Source organism: Hyperoodon ampullatus, assembly GCF_949752795.1.
Source record: "Hyperoodon ampullatus genome assembly, chromosome: 15".
Lineage (NCBI taxonomy): Eukaryota > Metazoa > Chordata > Mammalia > Artiodactyla > Ziphiidae > Hyperoodon > Hyperoodon ampullatus.
This window is the reverse complement of record NC_136928.1, coordinates 32,491,528-32,517,693: the sequence shown is the minus strand read 5'-3', so window position 1 is coordinate 32,517,693 and position 26,166 is coordinate 32,491,528. Positions and strand designations below refer to the sequence as shown.

At 41.0% G+C, this 26,166-nt stretch overlaps 1 protein-coding gene across 1 annotated transcript in view; it reads left to right on the top strand.

The window, feature by feature from the left end:
- Positions 1-26,166, top strand: part of MEIS1 (Meis homeobox 1) — a gene marked incomplete at its 3' end in the record, with an annotated part of 139,164 nt that overhangs the window by 78,104 nt on the left and 34,894 nt on the right. The window contains exon 9 of the mRNA XM_079720833.1: positions 874-1,019. Within this exon, the coding sequence (XP_079576959.1) occupies positions 874-1,019 (146 nt within the window). The remainder of the gene's footprint in view (positions 1-873; positions 1,020-26,166) is intronic.

The following is a 26,166-nucleotide window of genomic DNA, read 5'->3' as shown; positions in this document are numbered from 1 at the left end:
GGAATACTACATTCTTTATCTTATTGTGTCACAGAGCCAAAAAATTATCTAGAAGAAACAACTTAAATGTTATAACAAAAATCAATGGAAAAATAGTATCCAGTGTATAAGAATGTGTAAACAGGTGACTTTTCGGTGAGAAAAATTTAAATCTAGAAGAAATTTTTCAGAAACTGCCTGGATTATTAGGGGAATACAATCCCAACTGACTATTCATTTAACATCACTTTATTTGATTTAAATAGTCATTGTTTTCTAATTAAAAATCGACTTCAAGAGTTTTTCCCTTACTAAACTTTATGCTCTCTTTCTATGACAAGAAAAATTATATTCTATTTGAAGCATTCGTATGTCAGACTGCTTATATGATGGATTACCTACATTTCCATGGCCTACTTTAGTCTTAAGATAGATCACTTATGGAAATAGTTGATGTCTTAAATGCATCTTCTCACAAGTTGACATCAGTGACTTTATGTGGCATTTGAATCCCCAGGCATGGACAGCACCTCTGCTCATGGTTTCCACCATATTGAACTCCCCCATAGGAGTTACACTTAACATGTCTCCACTATCCACATCTGAATAATTACCATGGCAACAAAGCTATTAAAGAGATTGGATACTCCCCTCCATTCCCTTTGACCTTTTCCAATGTTCTTTGGAAGAAGTTCCTTAGACCTGACTACTTTTGAGCCTAGGACTTGTTCTTTCTCTTTGTCTTAAAAAAAAAAAAAAAGAAAGAAAAGAGTACCAAGTAAACTATTAATCATTGATGTTGCTCTTTTGGTTTTGTTTATATCCAAAGGCATTCTATTTGAATAAAGCATGTTAAGGTAGCATCAGTCAAAATTTGATTCACTATGTTTGCAGGTGATGGCTTGGACAACAGTGTAGCTTCCCCCAGCACAGGTGATGATGATGATCCAGATAAGGACAAAAAGCGTCACAAAAAGCGTGGCATCTTTCCCAAAGTAGCCACAAATATCATGAGGGCGTGGCTGTTCCAGCATCTAACAGTAAGTGGATTCTAAATGACATATGTAAACTAAATATGGACAATGAACCAGTTTTGATAGAAAAAAAGGGGGGAAAAATGATCCCTCTGGACTTGGAATATTTCATAAATCACTGTGTGCCCACAGTTCTTACAGAGGTGTTAGCACTTGTTTCCTAGATCCATACCCCAAATTAGGAGTTTTATTTGAAGTTTACTATTGTGATTTTGCTCACTTTTGTAAGTTATAAGGTTTAGGAGTTCATGTGCACTTTTGACTTTAAGTATGTATGTTAATGATGTTGTTTTTCTCAGTGTGACTCTTAAGTACCTAGAACCAGGTCCCACTAAGAACAAAGTCAGACAAACCCCAGAGAGAAGGACTTAATTTCTTCTAGTGCTTTCGTGGACCTTTATGGCGAATGGTCTGCAAAAATTTAAATCTTGTTGCAATGGCAGGTTGCTCACATAATTTGCTCTTAAGTGGTTTGACTGTACTGGCTGCCATTACAAAACGTTCATCTGAGTCAGAGCTGCACAGTGAAAGTTGTCCCTGTATTTAGAACTGTAAAGGAAAACAGCAATATAGAGTCAGCTCTTCCTGTGTAGTCCCTTGTGACTTTTCAAGCCGAGTAACAGTTTATATTGTCTGTGTGAGTATTGCTGTTTTCACTGCAGGAATTCTCCTGGAGATGTGAGAAACTGGAGATTTGGGGCTTTATGCCACCGAGGGATTTGTTTTGTTTGGTTATTGTTCTGAATGGATTTCATGTTCAAAATATTTATAATCATAATATTTTGGTGGATATTTTTGGAAGTGCATACTGATTTAATGACATCTAAGGAAGAAGATGAAATGAAGATTTATGGGTAAAATAACAAAATTGTTGGCCGGGGTACTTCCAATATTAGGGACAAAGGACAAATTTGGACAGGTTGTAGCATAGACTAGCCTAAAATGAATGAATGTTAAAAATCTTGTTTTTTTAGAGAAATGTTAGGAGCAAACCTTTTATGTTACTAATTTTAGCATAGTTTGATTTTCTTAAAGTCATTTGATCTTCTTCAGTATCAAAGTTAATTCTGCATTGTCACTACTGTGTCCAGACCTGTTGACCCTCACATCCTCACTCACTTTCAAAGCCATGTTCCTCAGTGACTTATATTGATACAGGGAGACAAGCAGAGGATGTGGGAGAACAAGCTGGTTCAGCTCCTCGGAACAGAGGCTGGGCCTCCAATAATACTCGAGGCTCTAAATTAATCCAGATTTTCCAGCATACCTAAATAAAATAAAAACCGAGAGCAGCAGGACTAACTAAAAAATAGTTCCTTTCCTTTTCTTCTTCCCACCAGGATTCCAAACAGTAACTAGATTATGCTGATAGTTTTGGAATAAGCTTTAGGGATGGTTAATACTGGTAGTTAGTTGAAGATGTAGGTGGTCTAGCTGATTTTAACATCATGTTAGGTTGACCTGAAACCTGATTCGGGTGTCATTACTTGCCTGACACTTGTTGCATTTATGTGGATAGTTTAAGATCTGCTTTGTGCAAGTTTGCTGCTGAGGATTATTGACCACTGCTGAATGGGAGGGGAAGGACTAGGGTCTAGAGGGCATAGCATGAAAAATAAATAGTATGGGGGCTTCCCTGGTGGCGCAGTGGTTGAGAGTCTGCCTGCCGATGCAGGGGACACGGGTTCGTGCCCCGGTCCGGGAAGATCCCACATGCCGGGGAGCGGCTGGGCCCGTGAGCCATGGCCGCTGAGCCTCCGCGTCCGGAGCCTGTGCTCCGCAACGGGAGAGGCCACAACAGTGACAGGCCCGTGTACCGCAAAAAAAAAAAAAAAAAAAAAAAAAAAAAAAAAAAAAAAAAAAAAAAATAAATAAATAAATAAATAATACAGCATTTAAAGTCAGCGGGAGATAAGAAGTGACAATTGGGCAAAAGTGCTGATGCAGCCGTACTGATATTTCATCACTGGAGCCAACCAGCTAACCTGATCTAACCTGAGGACGAGTGGGGGGAGGGGACAAAATCAGGTTGACCCTGAAGTCACAACCAAACTCTATTTCCTATACTAACAGAAAAAAAAAAAGATAGACTTCATCAGCCTCCATTTCAATCTGCGAAGGAGTTTTGGCTTCACTCGAAGCTGAGCTGCCCCTGAATAAAATATAATCAAATATTGGTTCAGACAGAATCAGGAGAAAAGAAGCAAGGTCTTTTATTCATCCACCAGATTTCCTGGTTTTCTAGGTCGTACCCTTGTGAAGAACCTTGCCAAGAGTTATATTATTTTCTTAAAAAAAAAAAAAAAGAACAACAACAAAATGCTTTTTAACAGCCAGCATGACTTTACCTGTATTGCAATGCTTTTTGTGGTCCATATATTATTGGGGCAGTTGCAACAGAAATTATTCATGTACTGTCTGATTTTTTGAGGTCCGGCTAATTTCCTTCAGTTTGAGGGTCGGTGCTGGCCTGTACCACTACCCTGAGGGGGAAACCCATTTGTCCATGTCTCCCTGGTATTCTAAGAATGCTCGTAGACGTTGTCTCCTGGTTTCCATTGGGTATTTCCACCCTCCTTCCCCACGCCACTGCCATCTGCTCATACAAAAATATTGATAATGATAATGGTCTCTAAAAAGCAGAAGCTCTCATAATATCATCTAAAAAGCAAAGTGAGGAGATATATTTAAATTTTCTCCTCCTTTCCTTCTTCCAATGAGAAAGATTCCCTTCTGTCCCTCTTCTCCAATTGCAAGAGTAGATAGATTTCCAGTTACAAGGAACTGCCTTCTCCTTGTCTCATTATACTTCTTGAAAGAATGCATAAACTGTTTAGGTAATACTTATAGTCAAGAGCCGATTATAATAAATACTATGAGAAAACGTATAAAGAGAGTTTTATTATTATTTGTCGAAATGTAAGTAACTACTGTTATCTCAGTATTAGTTCTTTAGCAAATTTATTTCAAATTCTGAGAGGTCTTTAGGGATGCACAATTCATTTGGAAGACTGTGTACAAATTTTAGCTGATCACATTCTTGCTATATGATTAATGCAACTTATCCAGGAGATCCTTTATGAAATCTTGCTAAATATAAAAGAACAACTGAAACTCTGGCTAATTAAAACAATAGCAATCACAATTTATTAGCAAATTGTAAAAAAACTAATTTTTTAAATGCCAAAGGTATATTATAAAACCTCATACACCTTTTGGAAAGCAAATTGCTATCTTTTTTTCTTTTTCAAATAAATGGGTCAATCTTTTCATTGAGTTTATTCAGTTAAAAAAAGCTGCTTTGAAAGGGCTTTCAGCATTTGTTTGTTAGAGGAGTAGAATAGGCCCTGAATAAAAAAACCTTCCTGGATTTGCACCCCAGCTGCATAAGAAAAATGTGCCTTTCTGTAGTTGGTCGCAGGTAGATTTAATCAGTAGCACATTTTACTACTCCAAAGAGAGAAGTAAAGCTTCATTTTTGGACTCACAGTCTCTAGCAAGCTAAACTGGACATACTTGTATATAATAAAAACAATAAAAGAAAACGGAAACAGGTTTTAAACTTTGGTGATTATGGGGTAAAAGGAAATTTCAGTGATGTGAATTTCCAGCTTAGACTTAGTTGAACCTTTGCCAGTTTTGATAACTAGAGAAGTTCTCCTAAAAGAAGCTATTCCCTGGAATTGAAAAGAATGACTGACATTATTTAGATAATGAGAGAGAATTTGAAAGAAAATAAAAGGATGTATTAATAGAAATGCTTGCATTTGCCTGAAGACAAATTACTGCAAACAATTAGAAAGTACTTAATATTTGGGTGTGAGTCACTATATACTCATGATCAGTTCAGGGGCATATGCCACATCAAGATTTATTTTCCTTCCTAAGGGCATTATTCTAGCTGTAAATATAACCTGCTATGTCATAATGTTTAAGCTGGATGTGTTTTGCATATTACTGGTTATTTTGCTACATAGCGTTACAGAGATATCTGCCTAAGGGCTAGTAAAAATGAAGAGAAGGAATAAATACAATGTTTAAGGTAAAGAATCAAGGGTCTTTTTTCTTTTTGTTTTCCTACCCTAACATATTGCAATTTTAAATATAATCTAAATAGAAAAGGGGTTAATATGGTTCTTATTGAAAATACGCAGTGACATATTTTCCTGCATGGAGTTTGTGTACTCTAGGAATCCTGAAAAGTTAGGGAGAGTTGAGGTTGTTAAAATGCATACCTGCAAATTCAGGTGAAGAAACCATTCAAGGTGTGACTCATTCGGCATTGACCAGTAGGAGATGTGATCCTGAAGGTGAATTGACTTTCATTCACATTCTCTTGGATTCCTCATCCTTTCACTGATCTTGAGGATCCCATTGGGTACTATAGAGACAAACTTTGTTTCTAGGTTATATACACATTTTGCTATTTGATTTTGTTTTCTTTCTTTCAACTTCTAGCCTGGAAAATACTATTTTTTTTTTCTGTAGTGAAATTTATGTCTCAATTTCTGATTTATAAGACTTTCCTCTCAATGTGGACAAAGCCAAAGTGAGGGGTTGTAGAATCTTCCAGGTTGAGAATGGCGTTGCCATAGAAACACTATTAGATGAAAAGTGCCCTGCGGGTCCGCCACTCTAAGAATGGAGTAAATGGAATTGAATTGGGAATTGAATGCTCTAGAAGAGACAAATGTTGTTTCATTGGTTTTTGCTTTTGGTAACAAGATCTGGTGGAGACATCTTAGTATCAACTCTCTGCCTGCAATTTTGGAAGAACTGCTCTCTAAACATTATGAATTATTGTTAGAATGAAAAAGTACTTCTCATTGGTATCCAGATAACCCATTTTGTTGATCAAAGTGAGTGGAAACTCAAAAGGCAGACACAGAGAGAAGGACTAAGTACAGAGGCACATAGTTAAGTAGCAGATGGAATTTGCTCCTCTCCTACCATTTCTATATCTCCTCCTATCCCTCACCTCTATTCTTTGCCAGTTTTAACAGTGAATATTCTTATTGTGCCTTACCAGTTAGCATCCTTCAGCTACCATTAGTTCTAAGAAGGTAGCAAGGCAGGAAGACTATATTTTTGAACTCTGGCCTAAAATGTCAATCAGGGTAGTGCAAAGTGTTTGGGAAAGACAGTCCTAACTAGTCCTCTGTGTTCATATGCCTGAGCCAAGGAGGGTGGCTTGTGGAGATGGCAGCTAAGTTTGATCCTTTTTTCATTGTGTGGTATCTACAGATACCTTATTAAATTAAGATACTTGAAAACGAGTATGAAGGAGTGAGAAGATTTTTTTTTCCTTTCAGATGCCCATGTCCCATATCAAAAATGAGCTCTCTGAAATACATAAGAAGAATATCTTCACAGTTCTTACTTTTTTTTCTTACGCGAGATTACCAGTCACTTTCCTAGGCTTTAGTCATGATGATGGTCAGAGCTTGGCTTTGCCGAAATCAGTACAGGCTTAGATGACAGATCTCTCTATCTTACTTTTAAAAGATCTCTGCTACTTTGGAGATAGCATATTTCCACTTTGATTAGATAAGACCCTGAATATCTTTTACCCAATTGGGAGTCATCTGTTTCAGGAGGAAAATGGAATAGATTATTTAATGACTTGGAGGTAATGGTGGAATGCCCTAATTTTTCTGTAATATACATCATATAAGCCCTGTTTTAATAATGAAGAGAGTGGTTTCTAGATTCTGGGGTAACTGCCTTTTTCCTTTTTCTTAGCTGGTTATTGAAATCCTAATGGGATGGGTGATGAATTTTCTTAGGTCAGGTAAACTGAAAAGGCTACAGCTGGAATTCTTCACCCAGAAGAATCGGAGTTAATACTAATGATCATTGTGAATTAGAAGATCAAAGGCGAAGCATCAGCCTGTTCTCCAAGTTGTTGCCCCAGAGGCCATTAGTGACCTGGCAGAGCTCCCTCCCAGCCTCCCGCACACCTCCTTCCCTTTGCCCCAGCCTTTCTTCCCCATTCTAGTTATGCACCTCTGACCTGGGGGAATTACAGTCGGTTGACGAGGAGGCATGGGGGAAAAAAACAGTCAAAAGTAAAAACAAAAGTCCAACTTTAAAATTGTTCATTTATCCAGGTGCGTAGGACTCTTAAGCAGATGAACTCTGATTGGGGCTCTATGAATTTCGGGGTGTGATTGAGATTTTTGTGCTCAGTCAAATCGTTCATTTCACTGATGGTTGGTGCCTTTATATGGTGCCTTATGTAAGGGACATTTGTAGCGCCTGGCTGGCAATTTGTCAGCTTATTCTAAAATTTTCCTTTTGTTTCCAAGGCTAAGTTAAAAATACATTGTAGCTTGGTTTTCTGATATACTTTTTTTTTTAAATTTATTTTTCGCTGTGTTGGGTCTTTGCTGCTGCTCTTGGGCTTTCTCTAGTTGCAGCGAGTGGGGGCTAGTCTTCATTGTGCATGGGCTTCTCACTGCGGTGGCTTCTCTTGTTGAGGAGCACGGGCTCTAGGCACGCGTGCTTCAGTGGTTGTGGCTCGCGGCTCTAGAGCACAGGCTAAGTAGTTGTGGCGCGTGGGCTTAGTTGCTACGAGGCATGTGGATCTTCCTGGACCAAGGATCGAACCCGTGTCCCCTGCCTTGGCTGGTGGATTCTTAACCACTGTGCCACCATGGAAGCCCAGGTTTTCTGATATACTCTTAATCGGGTTGATTCAATGAAGGATTAGGTTCAAAACAGAAGTGCCCATATAAGCACAATTTATTAAGTTGATGGTTGCCCATGCACATAACTGTTGGAAAACTAGCTAGCCATTTACACTTCAATGCATATATCAATGTCCTGTCTTCTGATACCTCTTAGTGATGATACATTTTTGAAGATAAAACGCTAAACTCAGTCAATGAATATGAAACTGCTCCTCCTCAATTTATCTTTCAGATTAAAATTAGAGCATCACGTACATATGTGTGAGCGTATTTTTTAAATTAACTCAGTCTAATCCTTAGGAATTTTTTTGTGACATAAGTTTGGCTTTTTACTTTCTCAGTGTTTAAGATTCCTAGTGAAGGTACTTTGGTTTAAAGAATGGAGGTTTGATGGACAGACAATCCAGTGGTTTTGTTTTAGGAAGGATTCCAGTGTTTTGGTTTGGTTTGGCTGATTGGTTGTTTTGCCAGTGGAAGTAAATCTATATGTCATGTAATTTAGGAGACTTTGACTTAACTGGAAATATCCTCATCACATCTCAGTCTTTCTTAAGGAAGTGTGATCATGACTCTGTGTACATATATGTCCCTACGTACTTGGGCATTTTTCTATAAGACAAATCTCTCTGAACCCCTGCCATCCGTACCAATCCTGATGGGAAAAACTGATCCATTTTACTTCTTTTAATCCCCTAAATAGCTATGTTCAGGGCTCTAATTTTTCTGTTTCTGCTGATGGAAGCCAATGCCAGAGGGTAAGCAAAGAGTGGAGACCACATTGCAATGGTCATGAAACCCACTTGGTTATGGGTCAAGCTTACCTGAGGTATACTGAATGCCATGAGACAGCAAAAATCACTTTATTAAGGCTCCAAGGTAGTAATGATAGTAACTGTGTGGATTTACAGCAAAATGACTGCTGTGGACAAACATGCTGGTGTTTCAATACTGCTTGTCCTTCCATTTGCGAGTCCTGAGCCTGGGAAAGGCGGCTTTTGTCAATGGACTGGATACTCAGCTCAGTGTGTCAGGAGGCAGGAGAGAGCCCTCCAACACTCAGATAAGGCGTCCATTTCCTGGTGGGCCTGTGGGCAGCCTCCAAGAGCAGAGGAGTAGCTGGAAGAATTACACCAGACGATTTTCTAACATTTCAAAGACCTTTCAGATTTTGTGTTTTCTTGCTATTGCAAAATGCCTTCACTCAGCAAATTATAGCCCAGGGAGTGTGGCTCCCAATACAAGAAGTATTGCTCTATCTTTGGACACTCTAAAGAAAAGATAGGCCTCAAGTAACTTGATGTTATAAATGCAAGCACCCTAAGTTAGTTGATATTCAAATGAGACACAAGGTACTTGGTTTTATAATGGATTATTCAAAATCTTCTGAAACAGAGCCCTTTGTTTGATTTAAATCACTACTTGTATTTGAATGTCCTCCTGGTATTATCTCTCCAGGAAAAAAAATGGGGCAATATATATGAACTTAACCATTTAGGTGTCTTTGCTTTTCAGTTCTTAATATTCTGCTATCAGTTTTTGTCTGTTTTCACATTAACTTTGTCGCTAGCATCCCCGTAGGGCCCACGCGCTCTCCCATGACACGAATGACCTTTGAGAATTCGGTGTCCTAGGAAGTTCTTGGGACATCCAGAGGCAAGGAGGTGTTAATAGGAACACTCATCCTAAGAAAGATCAATGAGTGGAGAAATTTTCTATTGCAGTTTATAGAAGCCTAGGAATAATTCCTGTCCCTTATTTAAAGAAAAGTCAGTTTCCAAACTTCTTGGGGGAGGAACTCCACAAAAATGACGATTTCATTTTTAAAAGAAATGCAATCATCTCCTGCCTACATAATGTCACTTTTACCAATTTTTTTTTTAAATAGATCCATTAATTGCTTGGCTCTTTTGACATTGGATCATTCTGTTCTGTTAACAGCTGAAGGAAAAAATTGATCAAAAGGCTAAATAAACTTATAATATGTGTCTCTGTGGTGCTTTGTAGTTTAATCTTTTCACATACACTGGATTCTTAAAAAAATCCTATAAGATAGTCAGGATGACAGAAATGAAGGTGAGAGAAGTTAATGAATTTTCTCAGGGTCAAAAGCTAGGAACTGGCTGAGCTGCAACCAGGGAGGGTCTCCTGCCTTGAATTTCCATGTGCTTTTTACCATGTTGCCTCCCAAACACAGAGCACATCAAATCACCATCATGGGAGTTCAAAGGTATAATTGCACCCTCATTTCATGAGCTAGCTGATTAGTAATTTTTAAATAAAAATAAGAGCCGGAAGGTTTGGCACAAAACTTCGTAGTGCAACCTGATGGTTATTGGTAAAGGGGGGTCAAGGAAGGTCCTTTCCTAACTAGATTCTTTTTCCAGACATATTTGTGCATAAAGAAGGCATAGCTGCAGCTATTGATACTTTGTGCAATTGTTATCATTTATACATTGTTAGAATTTCAGATTTTAAACATTAACTGTCCCTCCTTCCTTATGGAAATACGTAAATCTCTAGCCCTGTGTATTACTAACAATGTGTGATAGTGATTTGGGGAATCTTTCCTCATGCAAATCGTAACTAACCCTTCGAACACAGAATTTAGCTCCTTGAAGATTTTTTGCCTGTCACATACTCAGGACACCAAAGAGCTATGTCTTTCATTTGCTTTATGGAGATGGGGAAACTGCTTATGCAGCCCCAATTACTCTTGAAACTACAATCCAACTGTCGTTTCTCAGCAAAGAAGGCTGCTAAAGCCTGGAGAATTAAGCCACCGCTCTGGGGTATGACACTGAGGTCTGATCATTTTAAAGCTAGTAATAACCAGAATCCTAAAATTCTTTTGAATAAAATGTAATTTTAGTCATGTTTCCATAAACAGTGGTAATGGTGGCATTTTAGTAGGCAGTGACATTAGTCACATCGAAATTGCACCACATTGGCTTTTAAATTACTCCACCTGTCTGTATGAATAGAATTTTCAGTGTAAAAGCAGAGAGACAGCTGCTGCTAATGTCTCTTCTCCCTCTGCAGATAATGCTGGCAAATCTACATGCATAAAGGACTGGTTTGTGGTGTAAAATGGTACCTGACCCTGCTGGCTCCTGAGCTGCAGAGAAATACCTTTAATTACCAGTGGCTGTGTTTAGTTGTTGACATAAAAATGTCAGCTTCCAGGGGTATAACCTCAGGTTCACTCCCTCTAGTAATGTCACCCACCGTACACTCTTTTTCTTCCACCCACATCCTTAGTGAGATGGGTGAGCATTTATCTTGATGTGTTTCAGAAATGTGCAAGGCATTAATACTTAAAAGGAAAACATCTAATACCGTATGAACTTGATTGATGATCTTTCCATTGGAGAACGTTTAAAGATTAGTGGAATCGGGTTCCTTCCCTCTAGCCAGAATGGAAATATGGGATACTGTCTATACCTTCAAAGGGCTTAACATCATTCATCTAATAACAGATACACGTTCTCATGTGAGGATCATGGCCAGGCACTTCAGAAAGCAGAAAGGGCAAAGAATAGAGGGGCTTGAGTCTATCAAATGTTTTACCATAGGCCCAGGCTTCCTGTTGATATATGATGAAACTTACTTTCCGGAGAAGCCCGTTTGCTCTTGACCTTTCGGCTGTGGTCTATTCTAGCAGCTATATCGAGCTAGGAATGGGCCAGCCAAGCACGGGGATACTCCTGTTCACAATGCCTGTTGCCAACGATGTATTTGGAGAAATGGTAAATAGGAGATATACTTGTCTGGCTCGTTTGCAGGCCTTCTTTTTGACTTCTTTCACACAACTCGTGTTTTCGTGTTTAATTTAACAAGGAATGAGTGGTAAATGAAAGCTGCTGCCTGAAATCCCACTGTGAGCGTGTTTTGCACTTGGCTCCCCGGTGACAAAGCAATTTGTGAAATTATGTGATGGAGTAATTAGATGAAGCCAGGGCTCCTGATTGTTGCCATGCATATGGGGCGAGGGTTTGTTGCAAAGAGGGAGGGGGAGGAAAAAAAAATAGATTATGACCCTGGCAAGTTGGCTCAAAGCTTCTTCATTTATTTGTAAACAGAATATTTAGTGACCGCATAGGAAGTAGCTGTAATCACCAGCTCATAAAGAAACCACTGCAGAGCTTTTGGATTTTTGCAGAGTGCTCATGTAAAATTTAAGCTGGGAGGCAGAATTCCTGTTAATGTAATTAGGATCTAATTTACCACCCTTTGCACACAGATGTAATAATGTCTAGATATTCTATCTTTAAGCACATTACATATACCTCAGTGCAGCAGTTACTGAACAGAAACAGGTGTGAGCACTTTCCTAATTCGTTTTTACACTGTAAACACATAGCAGTGTAAGGGAAATATTTACCAAAAATGAGGGGAAGGAATGTCTGCAAATGAGGCAGTAATGGACAGTTGCCCTTTATGTACTGATGGATTTCTCAATGGTTAAGTAAATTAAAGCAAATGCTAGAAAAATCAATAGGCCAGCATAGTCTTGGTTTTGCCTCATAGACTTCAGGACAGAATGACAGATGTGGTGTCTATGACCCATTTAAGTATTAATGCCTGAAAAACTGCTTCTGCATGCAAGGTTATAGGCTTTGAAACATTCTGCTCTATTATATTACAGACAATAATATTTTTAAGTATATATGGAATTTATATGTTTCAGTGAGGTTGTTCTTAGGTGATACATTTATACTGGAAGATTAGTTGCTTAGTTGTTGCAATAGCATCCTAAATCAGTTTTGAATGTTCCCACATGAAAACATCTTCATAAGGCTGTAGTTGGAAGGTAAAGATGATGTATATCGAGCTTCCATGTATCGTGAAGTGAATACGCTCCATAACACTCTATGTGGAAACCAAATTAGATTTAATTAAGGGGTAGATGCTGAGAGACTTTGGAAAAATCTGTAAAATACCATTAAAATGTGGCATTAGAATTCAGTTAATCTCCAGGGCTCTAGATGCTATATTTTACGTTTGTACCAACATGGATCACGTGTCACGTAGGTTGACCGTCACAACATGGGGAATTTTCGGGCTGTTGAAATGTTCTAAATGGTAGGTATTATCCCCTGAGAACGAGAGGGCCAGCCTTCTGGTAGCATCACAGAGCGTGCATTTTCCCCTCTATTGTTCCCATTACCAATGTCAAGAGAAATGGTGGAAATATGCTCCCGGTGTTGGATTGTTGATTACTAGAGACAGGAAGATGAGAAGAGAAGCAAGGCAAAATGTACTTAAGTACTGGTTTCAGGGACCACAGCTGGCTTCCACACCAAAATATTTTTTTTTTTTATTTTTATTTTTTTTTATTTTTTATTTTTTTTTTTTTGCGATACGCGGGCATCTCACTGTTGTGGCCTCTCCCGCTGCGGAGCACAGGCTCCGGACGCTCAGGCTCAGCGGCCATGGCTCACGGGCCCAGCCGCTCCGCGGCATGTGGGATCTTCCCGGACCGGGGCACGAACCCGTGTCCCCTGCATCGGCAGGCGGACTCTCAGCCACTGCACCACCAGGGAAGCCCCACACCAAAATAAAATGGAGCGTTGAACTCATTATGCTGGTTCTTTGGGGGGAAGGTGCCTTTTGTTGCAGAAACAGAGAGTTGGGTTGGCTTGAAGTGTCCTGTTTACCTTCTTATGCTGAGTGAACTCGGACAATCATTCCTGCCTTCTTTGCCCGTGACTAAGCAGACGGGGGCCAGCCTGCCTCTGGGTTTTGAAAATCAGTATGTAAAGGTGATATTGTGGTGAACCAAATCCTTGGAAACATTGCTAGGTTGGAATGATAGAGAGAAGTAGAATGATTGTAGGTTCTAAATGGAAGATATTTTCCTGATTTTAATCTTCATACAACATAGCAGTAGTAATTACAACATCCTTCTGAAGCTGTACCAGGAGATTTAAAAATGTACACATTTGGAGGTTAAACTGAGGTGTAAATAGTAACTTTAAAAAAATGAAAGTCTACCATCTAAAAAGTTGGGAAATGGAAATTACTACAGAACTGAAGGTTCTTTTGCTTCTTCAGAGCAGTGCTTCTTAAACTTTAATGTGCATTCCAATTGTCTGGGAATGGTTTTTTTGAATGGAGATTCTCAGAGGGGTGAGGCCTGAGATTCTGCATTTTTTTTTTTTTTTTTTTTTGTGCGGTACGCGGGCCTCTCATTGTTGTGGCCTCTCCTGTTGCGGAGCACAGGCTCCGGACGCTCAGGCTTAGCGGCCACGGCTCGCGGGCCCAGCCGCTCCGCGGCATGTGGGATCTTCCCAGACCGGGGCACGAACCCGCGTCCCCTGCTTCGGCAGGCGGACTCTCAACCACTCCACCACCAGGGAAGCCCAGATTCTGCATTTTGAACAAGCTCGCTGCTGCTGCTGCTTGTCCACAGACCAGACTTTGCATAGCAAGGATCTCAGGAGCACAAGCAAGATGACAGCTTTTAAATGGAAAGATGACTGTTTTTCTTCATCTTTGATTTTTAATTAATGCTTGGATTTTTTTCCTCTGATGTTGAAACTTAACGCATTACTTTTATAATGTCTCTTGGACTAAAGTGTTTGGTTTTTCCTCTGCCAACTTCAGTTCTTTTTCAGTGTACAAGAACTTTCTTTTAAATATCAAAGAGTTTTTAAAAAGCTAGACTTTATGTTTTAGAGCAGCTTCAGGCTCACGGCAAAACTGAGGGGAGGGGCTTCCCTGGTGGCGCACTGGTTGAGAGTCCGCCTGCCGATGCAGGGGACACAGGTTCGTGCCCTGGTCCGGGAAGATCCCACATGCCACGGAGCGGCTGGGCCCATGAGCCATGGCCGCTGAGCCTGCGCGTCCGGAGCCTGTGCTCCGCAACAAGAGAAGCCACAACAGTGAGAGGCCCGCGTACCACACACACACAAAAAAAAAAACAGAGGGGAAGGGACAGAGATTTCCCATAGGCCTCCTGCCCCACACCTGCAGAGCCTCCCCAATTATCAGCACCCCCCTGTCCCCACCAGAGTGGCACATTCCTTAACAACTGATGAACCTACACGGACCCATCATTGTCACCCAAAGTTCACAGTTTACATCAGGGTTCACTCTTGTGTGGTACATTCTAGGGGTTTGGACAAATGTATGACATGTATCCACCATTATAGTATCGTGCAGGGTAGTTTCACTGCCCTAAATGAATATCCCAGAGTTTTCCCTGGGTCTCTCAAATACCCAGAAAGCTTCTGATAGATCAAGGATGCTGCAGATATACTGACTTTTTCTTTGGGGCTTGTTGACAGTACACTTGTGTGATAGGATGGGTGAAGGTTGAATGTTACAGAATCTTACCCTTCACCCCCATGTGGCTTCAGGGCTCTGGCGATGATAGTCAGTCATGGAAGTTATCATGGGGAGAGGGCAGTGTGTTCAGTGCTTGTACTAGCTCCTGAATTCCTAGTCTGGACCTCCAGATCTGGTAGCCTTTGTCAGTAAAGAAGCAACAGAATCATCAACTACAGAAACAATACATACATTTGAGGGAGAAATGCTTTTGTTCCTAATCCTACTAGCCAACTTCAGTCTGCTCCAGGAAATCCTTTTGTATTTCCGCTGCCTTGTGTACTTTATCTGCCCTGGGCACTCTCAAATTTCACAGCATCCTGGAAGATGAATTTGTTTTAAAAAGTGAGCATCCAAGGAAACAGTCACCCAAGTCCAGGAAGCACAGAGTCCTATATAGGATAAACGCAAGGAGGAACACACCCAGTTACATATTAATCACACTGACAAAGATTAAATACAAAGAAAAAGTATTAAAAGCAACAAGGGAAAAGCAACAAATAACCTACAAGGAAAACGTGAGCATCCGAAAAGTATATTCCCTCTAGTTGGGCTAAGATCTAAAGAATTATTATGAATAGCACATACCTATGAATCATTGCTTAGTGGGTAAATTCTCTCACTCATTAGAGTTCACAGGCTGGATGTAGTTTCTTGAAATTAGGTCATTTATTTTGGTCTAAGGCACTGAGGATCAAAGGTCACAAGGAATCCAAAAGCCATTAGTCAGGGTTCTTTTCTGGACCCCTTAGATGTCATTGTGCGAGTTACCCATGGCAGCCCGGGCCTGGCCTGCTGTCAGGGAGCTGGCAGGGTGCCTACTTTATTTCCAGTTTGCATAGATAAAAAGCAGAGCAGCTACTCTTGGAATCACTATAAAAATAAGCTTACATAAAATCTCCATTTGAAATACAGTATGTGTGTGCCCCTGCATGCGTTCTCTTACGGAGGCCAGGGGCCCTAGAAATCAAAATTAGAAAGAGAGGCATACATTTGATGGCATCGTGGATTATCCTTTGTTTTGGTGCAGGCATTTATAATTCATTGTGAATATAGTGAACACCAGATTTTCACAAAGAATTGTAACAAAAAACCAAGTGTTTTAATTTGCGAATGTAAAATACAATAAAGGCATCGCTTTAACCATTGTCAAATATATGTGTTGCCATCCCCTCTTGATAATATTGAAGTACATTTGGCAGTAATGAGTTTATGCGTATCAGGTGGGCAAGAGATGTAGTCAAGTCAATTCATTTACTTCCCCCATTGAGCCCTGTGGGTCTCAGGCCCACACCTTGAAGTGAAAACATCATCAATTACCAAGACGACAGGCGCCCTGGACTTACTCCTTGAAAGTGTTCGTATTGGACCAGAAACCATGAGCACTCAGCAACATTCATCACTTCAGTGTTCAAGAGAGTGATTGAGTAAATGGTGGGGTGAATTTCCAAGGAAAAAAGGCCAAATGGACCTGCATGAAACAGCATGTATCTGAATTTTGAAAAATCCAGCTATAAGCAAGCATCCTGTTTGATTTGAAAAGATTATTAAGTACTTCGTTTGCATTTGATTCAACAATTAATCATTGTACCCCCACTTTACAGATGGAACACATGTATAGAAGGACGTGGGCTAGAAAAGTCTGAAGATCTACCAGAGATCTTAGTGTACAATAAAGTAGAAACCGGAAAAACATTCAGAGCCCTAATTTGCAACCTGCTGGGTGTCACTACTTCCAGACCTTGAGACTTAAATTTATGGTTTGTTATTGCTCTTGAAACTGGCTTGCATACACATTGACTAGATCTGGTGAGAGTTGAGGCAGAAGTCCATGTGACGTCATCAGAGCCATGTGTTTGCCCCACTTACTTGATCACAGCTGCTTTATGGCACCACCAGAGAGCTGTGGGTTCCCTGCATGGGTGCCATGCTGTCCCTGGGGTTCTCTGTGGCTGTGACACCTGCGCTGCACAAGTGTGTGTGGTAGGGGGTCGGGGAAGGGGCTTATGCAGCAGCAGGATGAAGGCAGGGCTCTTACCTGGAAATACCTAAAACTGTTTGGTTTGTGCGGAGAGATGGCTGGGATGTTTTCCATGATGGGGTGACCTAATCCCACTGCACAGTAGGAAAAAGCAGCTTTTAAACGTGCTTGTTGTTATTTTTCCCCACCGTAAATGACGGCTAAACTTTAGGCCACATCTACCCTTCTCTCTGAATAACAATATGAATTGGGCCATTCAAGTTTTTTCCAAGTGAGTTCAAATGCGTTTTGAGTGCCCTACTGCGTGCAAGGAACCGTGTACATCTCGGAGCTCTATGAAAAGCACATAGATCTAGTTGGTGGTGCAGTTTGCAAGAAGAAGTGGAGTGAGGAGGACAGTTCGGAGACAATGACAACAGTTCTGGTGAGAAGGTTGTGGTTGTGAGAGTGTAAAGAAATGGATGGATGGATGGTGGATGATATCTTGGAGGTAAACCCGGCACCTCATAAATAGAAGCATTCATAGCTGGCACATGTGTATCATACACTGTGCTAAGTGCCAGGAATGTGCCGAGGTGGGTTCTCAGTGCCACGTGTGTAGAGAACTTACAAATAATAATAAAATGACTAAAAGTCCACCTGTTTATTATTAACACCATGCACGGGCAATTCTAAATAATGTCAGTGAATAAAAAGCTCCTCCTGGCTGGTGCAGGCTGCTCCCACACTGCCCCCACCCTGGTAGGCCTCGCTAAGCACTTATATGTTTTATCTCATGGAATTCCCACTGTGACCCTCTAGGGGTGGTACTGCTCATCTCCCTATTTCACTGTTGAGGAAACCAAGATTCTGAGAGATTAAACAACTTGCCTGAAGTAGTGCAGTGAGAAGCAGGGACTGGATTTGAACTCAAGCCCCTCTGGCTCTGAAGCCTGTTTTCATAACCACTCACGAGTGGACATTTGGTACAGAAGAGCATCAAAGGTGACTTCCCTGTTTCACGTTGGCAGTTATGGAGCTGGAGTCTCTTTCAGGGAAGAAGGGAAGTTAGAAGCAGGAACTGGTTCTAGGGGGAGGTGAGGCATGCTGTGTGGGATACGTGTGGTTCCGGTGCTGGTGGGATGTCCATGTGAGTTGTATGGTCAGTAGTTGGAAACGGGTTGGCTCGGGCTTTGGTGAGAGCACAAGGCTTGGTGTTACCTCCATTGAGGCTGGAGATGGATATGGAGTCATGGACCCAGAGAGAGCTGAGAGAGAAAAGGAGGAGGGCAAGGACGGAATTCAGGGGCTTCCCTGGTGGCGCAGTGGTTGAGAGTCCGCCTGCCGATGCAGGGGACACGGGTTCGTGCCCCGGTCCGGGAAGATCCCACATGCCGCGGAGCGGCTGGGCCCGTGAGCCATGGCCGCTGAGCCTGTGCGTCTGGAGCCTGTGCTCCGCAATGGGAGAGGCCACAACAGTGAGAGGCCTGCGTACTGCAAAAAAAAAAAAAAAAAAAAAAAAGAACGGAATTCAGGCAACACCTCCTTTTAAAGGTTTTCTGGAGGAAAAAACCTAGAGAAAGAGACAGAGGAGCAGGCAGGAGGTCTGTCCAACGCGGAGGTGGGCTGGACTCATCTCTGCGGTCCCTTCTAGCTCCCACACTTTAATAGTCTAAGAAAAGGAAGGAAGATCCAATGATAAGAAATAGTCCATTCCCAAACAGAATCCACCACAGTCCCCAAACTGGCTCTCCTTTCTCTCATCTTCATCTCAGTTAACATCACCATGGACCCGGAAGTTCCAACCAGGACCCTCAGATTCATCCTGGAAGGTTCCCCCTCCTCCCTGCTTGACAGATTACTCCCTGAGTCCCATGCACACTCCCTCCTAAACACTTCTTCATTCTCTTATCCCTATCTAGTCCCGCTGCCATAGCCTCCTTGTCTCCTGCTCTTCCCTTTCCCTTATCAGCCTCCCTGCCTCTAATCAGTTGCCTCTAATCAATTACACTTGTTTGTAATTGATCCCTTACAAAGAATCCCTCATTTTGCCACCAGAGTGATTATTCCAAAGCAAAATTGGCCAAATCTCACCCCTACTTGAAAATCTGTAATATCTCCCTATTGCCCTTAGGATACAACATCCTCAGCATGCCATTCAAGGACCCTTGAGGTCTAACACTGGCCCCCTGAGCACCCAGGCTCCTCATTCACCCTTTCCATACACACTTACCTTCCCCACAGGTGCTGAATGGTCCCGTACTCTGTGCACCGGCACGTATTGTTCCCTCATCTGGAGACTCCATGACCCCTTCTCCACTTCATACATTTTCCTGCATCCTTCACAACTGATCTCAGCTGTCATAGCTTGGGGAAGCCATTCTTGGTCCTCCCCAGGAGGGAGGAAATGGCCCCTGCCTCCAGACCCATAGCGCCCTGATGGTCACCTGATAGAGAGCACTTGTCATGGTGACTGTTTATTTACAGCTGCCTCCCTCGTAAATAAGATGATTGAATCTTTCACTGCTATATCTTCAGCCATAATAGAGATGCTTGATGATATTTATTGACCAAACGCTTGAGCAAAGTTTCAAAATAGAGGTGACCAAACCCTGAAAGTTTTATGCAGTAGAAGTACTGGGAAAGGTTCTGGTATAGGGATTAGGATATCATCAGTGACCTTTGAAAGACCTGTTTCAGGACTTTGGAAGAGAAAGAAGCTGTATTCTGAGGCATACGGGCGATACTACGACAGAGGCAACAAAGGTAGACCTTTCTGCAATTGCTTGAGGAAATATACTAAGGGCTATAATTTGGGCAGTAGCATGAGGAGGTGGTAACAAGAGGGGAAGTTTTCTCTTTTCTTTTTTTAATATTTAGGAGAAGGGAGATTTGAATGTTTACACATAGAATCATGCAGCTGTCTTTCATGGAATTGCTACTATGTTCCATGAAGTTTGTTAAAGCACAGCCTAATTAGTTACTTAGGTAATAGAGAAGGAACCTTTGAAGATAAATGTAGAAAAGGACTGATGAATGGAGCAAGGATCAAGAACAAGTGGGCAGTGGAGGGGCTGAGTGGGGAGAGTGATGGGATGGCATCTCAGAGCAAGGGCTTAGCAATACATGTGAACCAGGAGAGGAAGATGAAGGCAGGGAGATTTAGAAATAGACAAGAAAGGAGTCTTGGGTGTCCTTCTCCTGGATCTGTTAGCATACCAGGAGACAAAGTCAACAGCTAAGTGTCCAAGAAGTAGGATTGGGAGCTGGAGGAGAATGGAAGTCATTTGGAAAAAATTGCTGCTGGGAGCACAGTAGGCAGACCAAGAAAAGGAAGAAAAAAAAAAAGCTTAAAAAAGATAAAAGGACTTTCACAGTGCAGTTGAGAATACATGTAGAAATAGCACAAGACACCACACTGTGACCAAGGGCTGGCTAGACTTTTAATAGGTACATTTCATAATCAACCTGCTTTTCACATGTTAAAATTAAGGCAAAATAATGAAGTTTTAGTGGCTTTCCACAGGAAAAAATAATTGCATTTTCTATTCCTTAAAAATTCGTATTATGGGGGCTTCCCTGGTGGCGCAGTGGTTGAGAGTCCGCCTGCCAATGCAGGGACACGGGTTCGTGCCCCGGTCTGGGAAGATCCCACATGCCATGGAGCGGCTGGGCCCGTGAGCCATGGCCGCTGAGCCTGCGTGTCCAGAGCCTGTGCTCCGCAACGGGAGAGGCCACAGCAGTGAGAGGCCCGCATACTGCAAAAAAAAAAAAAAAAAAAAATTCGTATCATGAGACAAATTCATTGAGCTGCAATCTGAACTACTTAAGTTCCTACTATCATGTATAGGTTGGTGAACCTGAATTTGCATTAAAAGTTTTATCTCAGTTTTGGAGGAAGTTATCATGCAATTACTGTACATTATCTTTCGGTGCCGGTTGTATGAGAAGTTTGCAAACTTGTTATTGATAACCTTTGAACGTGAGTTCAACAGAAACCATGCAAATGCAGCTATCTGCTAAGATAAAAATTTTGTTTTCTTAGCATGATATATGAGAAAAGGGGGATTTGAAATTTAACTACAACAAATCAACACAATATTTTAAAAAACTTGAGCAACTGTAAAGGTTAACAAGTAAAATGATCTCAGGTATGCTTTTTAAATCATTCCTCTGCCAGAGTCCTGATTTTTTTTTTTTTTTTTTTTTTTTTTTTGCAGTACGCGGGCCTCTCACTGCTGTGGCCTCTCCCGCTGCGGAGCACAGGCTCCAGACGCGCAGGCCCAGCAGCCATGGCCCACGGGCCCAGCCGCTCCGCGGCACGTGGGATCCTCCCAGACCGGGGCACAAACCTGCGTCCCCTGCATCAGCAGGAGGACTCCCAACCACTGCGCCACCAGGGAAGCCCCCAGAGTCCTGATTTTTAATAGTGGGCAGGAGGGGTGGCTGGCTTGAAAAGACTCCTTTAGATTCACATGTTGAAGTTGAATTGATCTTGACATTGCTCCAGAAGAGTCTACTATTGTCATTTTGGTTTGATGGTAAATGATATACACCTGGTTTCATAAAATAAAAAGTCACCCCACACATAATGAGCAGCTCGTTGTCATATATGAAGAACAGTTGGCTGAGTGTGATCGGCTAGTCACAGATGACTCATGTGAAGTGTTGCTGTTTAAATAGAAAGGACTACTGGCATGCAAACATACTAAAAGAAAGAAAGATAGATAGATAGATAGATAGATAGATAGATAGATGGCTCATTGGTTTTTCAAATATGTTTTAGGAAAAGAACTAAAATTAAATCTCCTATTCAGTACTGCAAGGCAATGTCATGACAGTGTTGGAAAGCCAACTCCCAGTAGCTGGTTTACTGCGGGCATCTCTGCCCTTGTCTTTGGGATTACCAGAGCGCCACGTGTGCAGTTACACAATGCATAAAGGCGTGGGTCATTTCTAGGACAGATAATTGAACATTAATACTCGCTGACATTGTCGAAGGAATGATATGTCAACCTGACAGGGCCTATGTGCTTACATCTGCTGATTGGCTGCAGACGAAGGCTCTGTGTCAGGATCAGACCCCAGGCCTGACTGCAGCAGGGCCAAGGATGACACAGCCATTAATCATGAGCTGCCATCTTGGGCCAAGAGAGTGTCTGTAAAATCACTCCACATCCTTTGTGTGGCTGGCAAGTTGCATCTGTTGTATTCTACAGTTTGAAGGTATGTCTCTCAGTAAAAAGAAACACCACTTCAGACTTTTGGTTTGGGTCATCTCACCTGAATGTTTAGTGAGCCAAATGCCTGTCTCCCTTTCTCCCTTCCCTTTCCCTTTGCCTTCCCTTTCCCTCCCTCCCTCCCTTCGTCTTTCTTTTTCCGTCTTTCTTTCTTTCTTTCTTTCTTTCTTTCTTTCTTTCTTTCTTTCTTTCTTTCTTTCTTTCTTTCTTTCTTTCCTTTCTTTTTCTTTCTTTTTCTTTCTTTCTTTCTTTTCTTTCTCTCTTTCCCTCTCTCTCTCTCTTTCTTTCTTTTCTGAAACTAGCTAGACATTCTGAATAAATGGGCAAGTTTTAGGGGCTAACAGGGAGGTTCTGAGATGGCATATCTTTTGTTCCCATGGGAACTGATTTTGATGAGTTCCTGGCTTCCTGATTCACCGTAGATATTCAGTGTAATGACGAAATCAAACAAGAATTAAACTGAAGTTACTTGCTCTGTTTTATTTTTTTTGATTCTCAACAAAATATTAAACCCTGTAGGCAGATTTCTGAACAGAGGGAAAGGTTTATGCAATTATTTTCTTATCCCCCGAAATCATATGAACAGCACTTTCCTGCCTCATTTATAATAAATCTTTAGTGAGTTAATCCTATTGCTCCAGTAATTCCATAGCTGATGCTTTACTGAACATGTAGCCATTCAGAGGAAAGAAAAGGAACAATCACAAGACCTCTGACACTCATCCCTTCTTAAAATCGGGGTACTCTGGTGGTGGTTACTCTGTGTAGGTTTCTCTGCATAAAATGGGATGAAATAGGGCCCCTGAGAGCAGCCATTATCACATATTGGTTAACATCACAGATTTTTAAAATCCCATTTGCATTGGAGCCATGAAAAAAGAAAGCTTTCATCTGTAAAATCTTGTTTCCCTTTGTTATTAAAATAAATGAAGCCATTAAGCAAAATATATGCATATAATAGTGGAGTTCATCATTTGGCATCATCAAAATGACGGAATTTTGCATTTAAAAAAAATCTGGGCTGCCATCTTAGAAAGTTTGATGTAAGGTGCAAATCCAAATATGCTAGAGGCTTCTGAAACTTTATGCCATATTACATACATTTTTCTCTTTAATTTGCTTATTTATATATTTATCTGAACCAACAAAAAGTAGAATTCTGTTTAAGAAGGCTTAGAAAACATGACAGCACTCCCCCGCCAGAATCCTGTGACCAAGTGAATTAATTGTAACTATTGATGAGCTCCTATTGTGAATGTGTTGGAATTGAAATAATTTCCAGATACTTTATTTCCAAAGGTTTGTTTTTAATTACAGTGGCATTTGGTTGGCACGCAAGGGTGAGTTCTCACTCTTGATCTATCCTAGCTGGAGCCCAGGCCAAAAGATTCTCTGCTCCCTTTTCTCGAGAGCACACTTTTCTGCCAAATGTGGCACTCATCCCCTGCCAAGGAAGGTGGGCGAATTGCCACTTCTGACTCCCGGCCACCAAAAGACAAAGGCTCTCAACGTCCCGAAGTCCAGTGAGCCAGAATGGACCTCACACCTTGAAGGTTTCGGATTATTGATTTTTTTTCCCCTATAGACTTTATAATATGGAATATTTACTCGGTGCCTCGGTCTGTCCCCGAGGGTGGTTTAGGCGCTTACAGGAGTGTGTGAATCCTTGCAGGCCACTGGAGGGTCATTCAAGTGTCCTTACTCATCTGTCTGAGGCCTGAGCACATCCACACTGTCTCGCCTCCTACATCTTGCTTTTGTAGTGTTTTCTTTTTTACACTCTTTTAGTACAAACGTAGTAATTAATCTACTTCTGTGAAGCTCAGGTAAATTCAAGAGGGGTTGTAGCTGAATATAAAACATCTGATAGGGAAAACATAACCTCCCTTTCTTTTAGCAGGACCAGCCATATGATTTGTGGAGAATGCATACATCCTCCATATAAACTGTGCCAACTGAAAATGCAGGGCTTCTAAAAAAAAATGTTTGAAGAATTTCAAGATGGCGGCATCAGCAAATGAAACCAGGCATGGGGCTCTTCCATGTGGGGGGCCCTGTGTGACTGCCTTTGTAGCTCCCCCTTCTTTAGATATCCTGGAAGTGATTGTCTAAATAAAGAGAATTGTAAGAAAACATTAAAACCTAATTTGAACACTAGAAAAATAAATGACAAGAATTACCTAGTCAAACCCTCTTCCTTACAAACTGTGGGAAAAAAATATATATGTATATAGTATGTTTAGTTAGATTATCCCATCCTTGTGAGTCATCTCAGGTTCAGTTACTATTTACTAAGCCCTCCATCCAGGCCAGCCACTATGCCAAGCAATTTAATGTGTGTTGTCTCATTTGACCCCCGCCAGTTCTGTCATCCTCATTTTCACTGATGAGGAAGCTGAGGCTCAGAAGACTGAAATGCCTTGATCAAGGTCACACAGTTAATGTGGGTTCTGAGCTTCAGTTATCTAGCTCAATTGGTACACCTAACGATACCTCTTGAAACCAATAACTCTTAAAATGTTTTCCTTTAGATTTGCTATTTGTCAATGTGTAACCACATCACTGGAGCAGAAATGGACTTAATGACCACTCTCCTGACCTACACAGGTTGATGAGTCTCCACACATGCCCAGGTTCTCCTAGGAAGTGACTTAGGAGGGGGGAAAATTAGGCCTCTTGTATATGTTATTAGCAAACTCATGTCACACATGAAATGGCAAAGAAAGACACATTAAATAAACCAAAACTAAGTCTAGTTGTGTCAAAGAGAAACAAACTACCCGGTCATTGGGTAACGATAGTTCTTTCCCAAAGCCAGTTGTAGAAGGGGCAAATGCCATTATTTAAGACCTTCTAGCATTACTACTTAGGTTACTTAGGTAAGTTTTGTTAGAAATGACGACAGCCAGTTTGAAAGATGTTCTGTTTTATCTGGTTTTAGTCTGAGTTTTTTGTTTCACCCTTTGTGTATAGAGCAATGCACATTTACACAGTAAAACAGAGGCTGGGCTCACCAACTCACGGTAGCTTTCTGAAGGACGTGGCTACAGCTCTTTATTTTATCATCAAAAGATAAACTTAGAGCTTCAGAAGAGTGTAAAAGTAGGAGGCCTGGGCTCCAGGCCTATGAGCCACAACTTCCTAACCTCATAATCTGCCATGTATCCACTCTGAGTTTTGTTTTTTCTCCTATAGAATGGAGGCAACATTACCTGTCCTTCCAACTTGGCCAAGTAGTTGTAAGGCTCAAATTTCATAAAATATAATAAAAGCTCTTTGAAAATGTAAAGTGTTATACAAATATAAAGGATATAAAAGATCACCCAACTCAAAGTCTTAAAAAAAAAAAGCCTCAAACTAGTCAAGTTAACTTTTTTTTTATTCTTTTGCAGATTATATTCCATTATAGGTTATTACAGGATATTGGGTATAATTTCCTATGCTATACAGTAAATCCTTGTTTCTTATCTATTTTATGTATAGACGTTTGTATCTGTTAATTCCATACTCCTAATTTGTCCCTCCCCCCCTCCTTGTTGGTAACTGTAAGTTTGTTTTCTATGTCTGTGAGTATTTTTCTATTTTGTATATAGATTTATTTGTATTATTTTTTAGATTCCACACATAAGTGATATCATATAGTATATTTGTCTTTCTCTGTCTGTCTGACTTATTTCACTAAGTATAATACTCTCTAGGTCCACCCATGTTGCTGCAAATGGCATATTTCATTCTTTTTTCTGGCTGAGTAATATTCCATTGTGTATACATTCCACATCTTCTTAAGATTGTCTGTTGATGGGCAGTTGGGTTGCTTCCATGTCTTGGCTGTTGTAAATAGTGCTGCTATGAACATTGGGGTGCATGTGTCTTTTTGAATTAGAGTTTTCATTTTTTCTGGATATAGTCCCCAGAGTGGAATTGCTGGATTG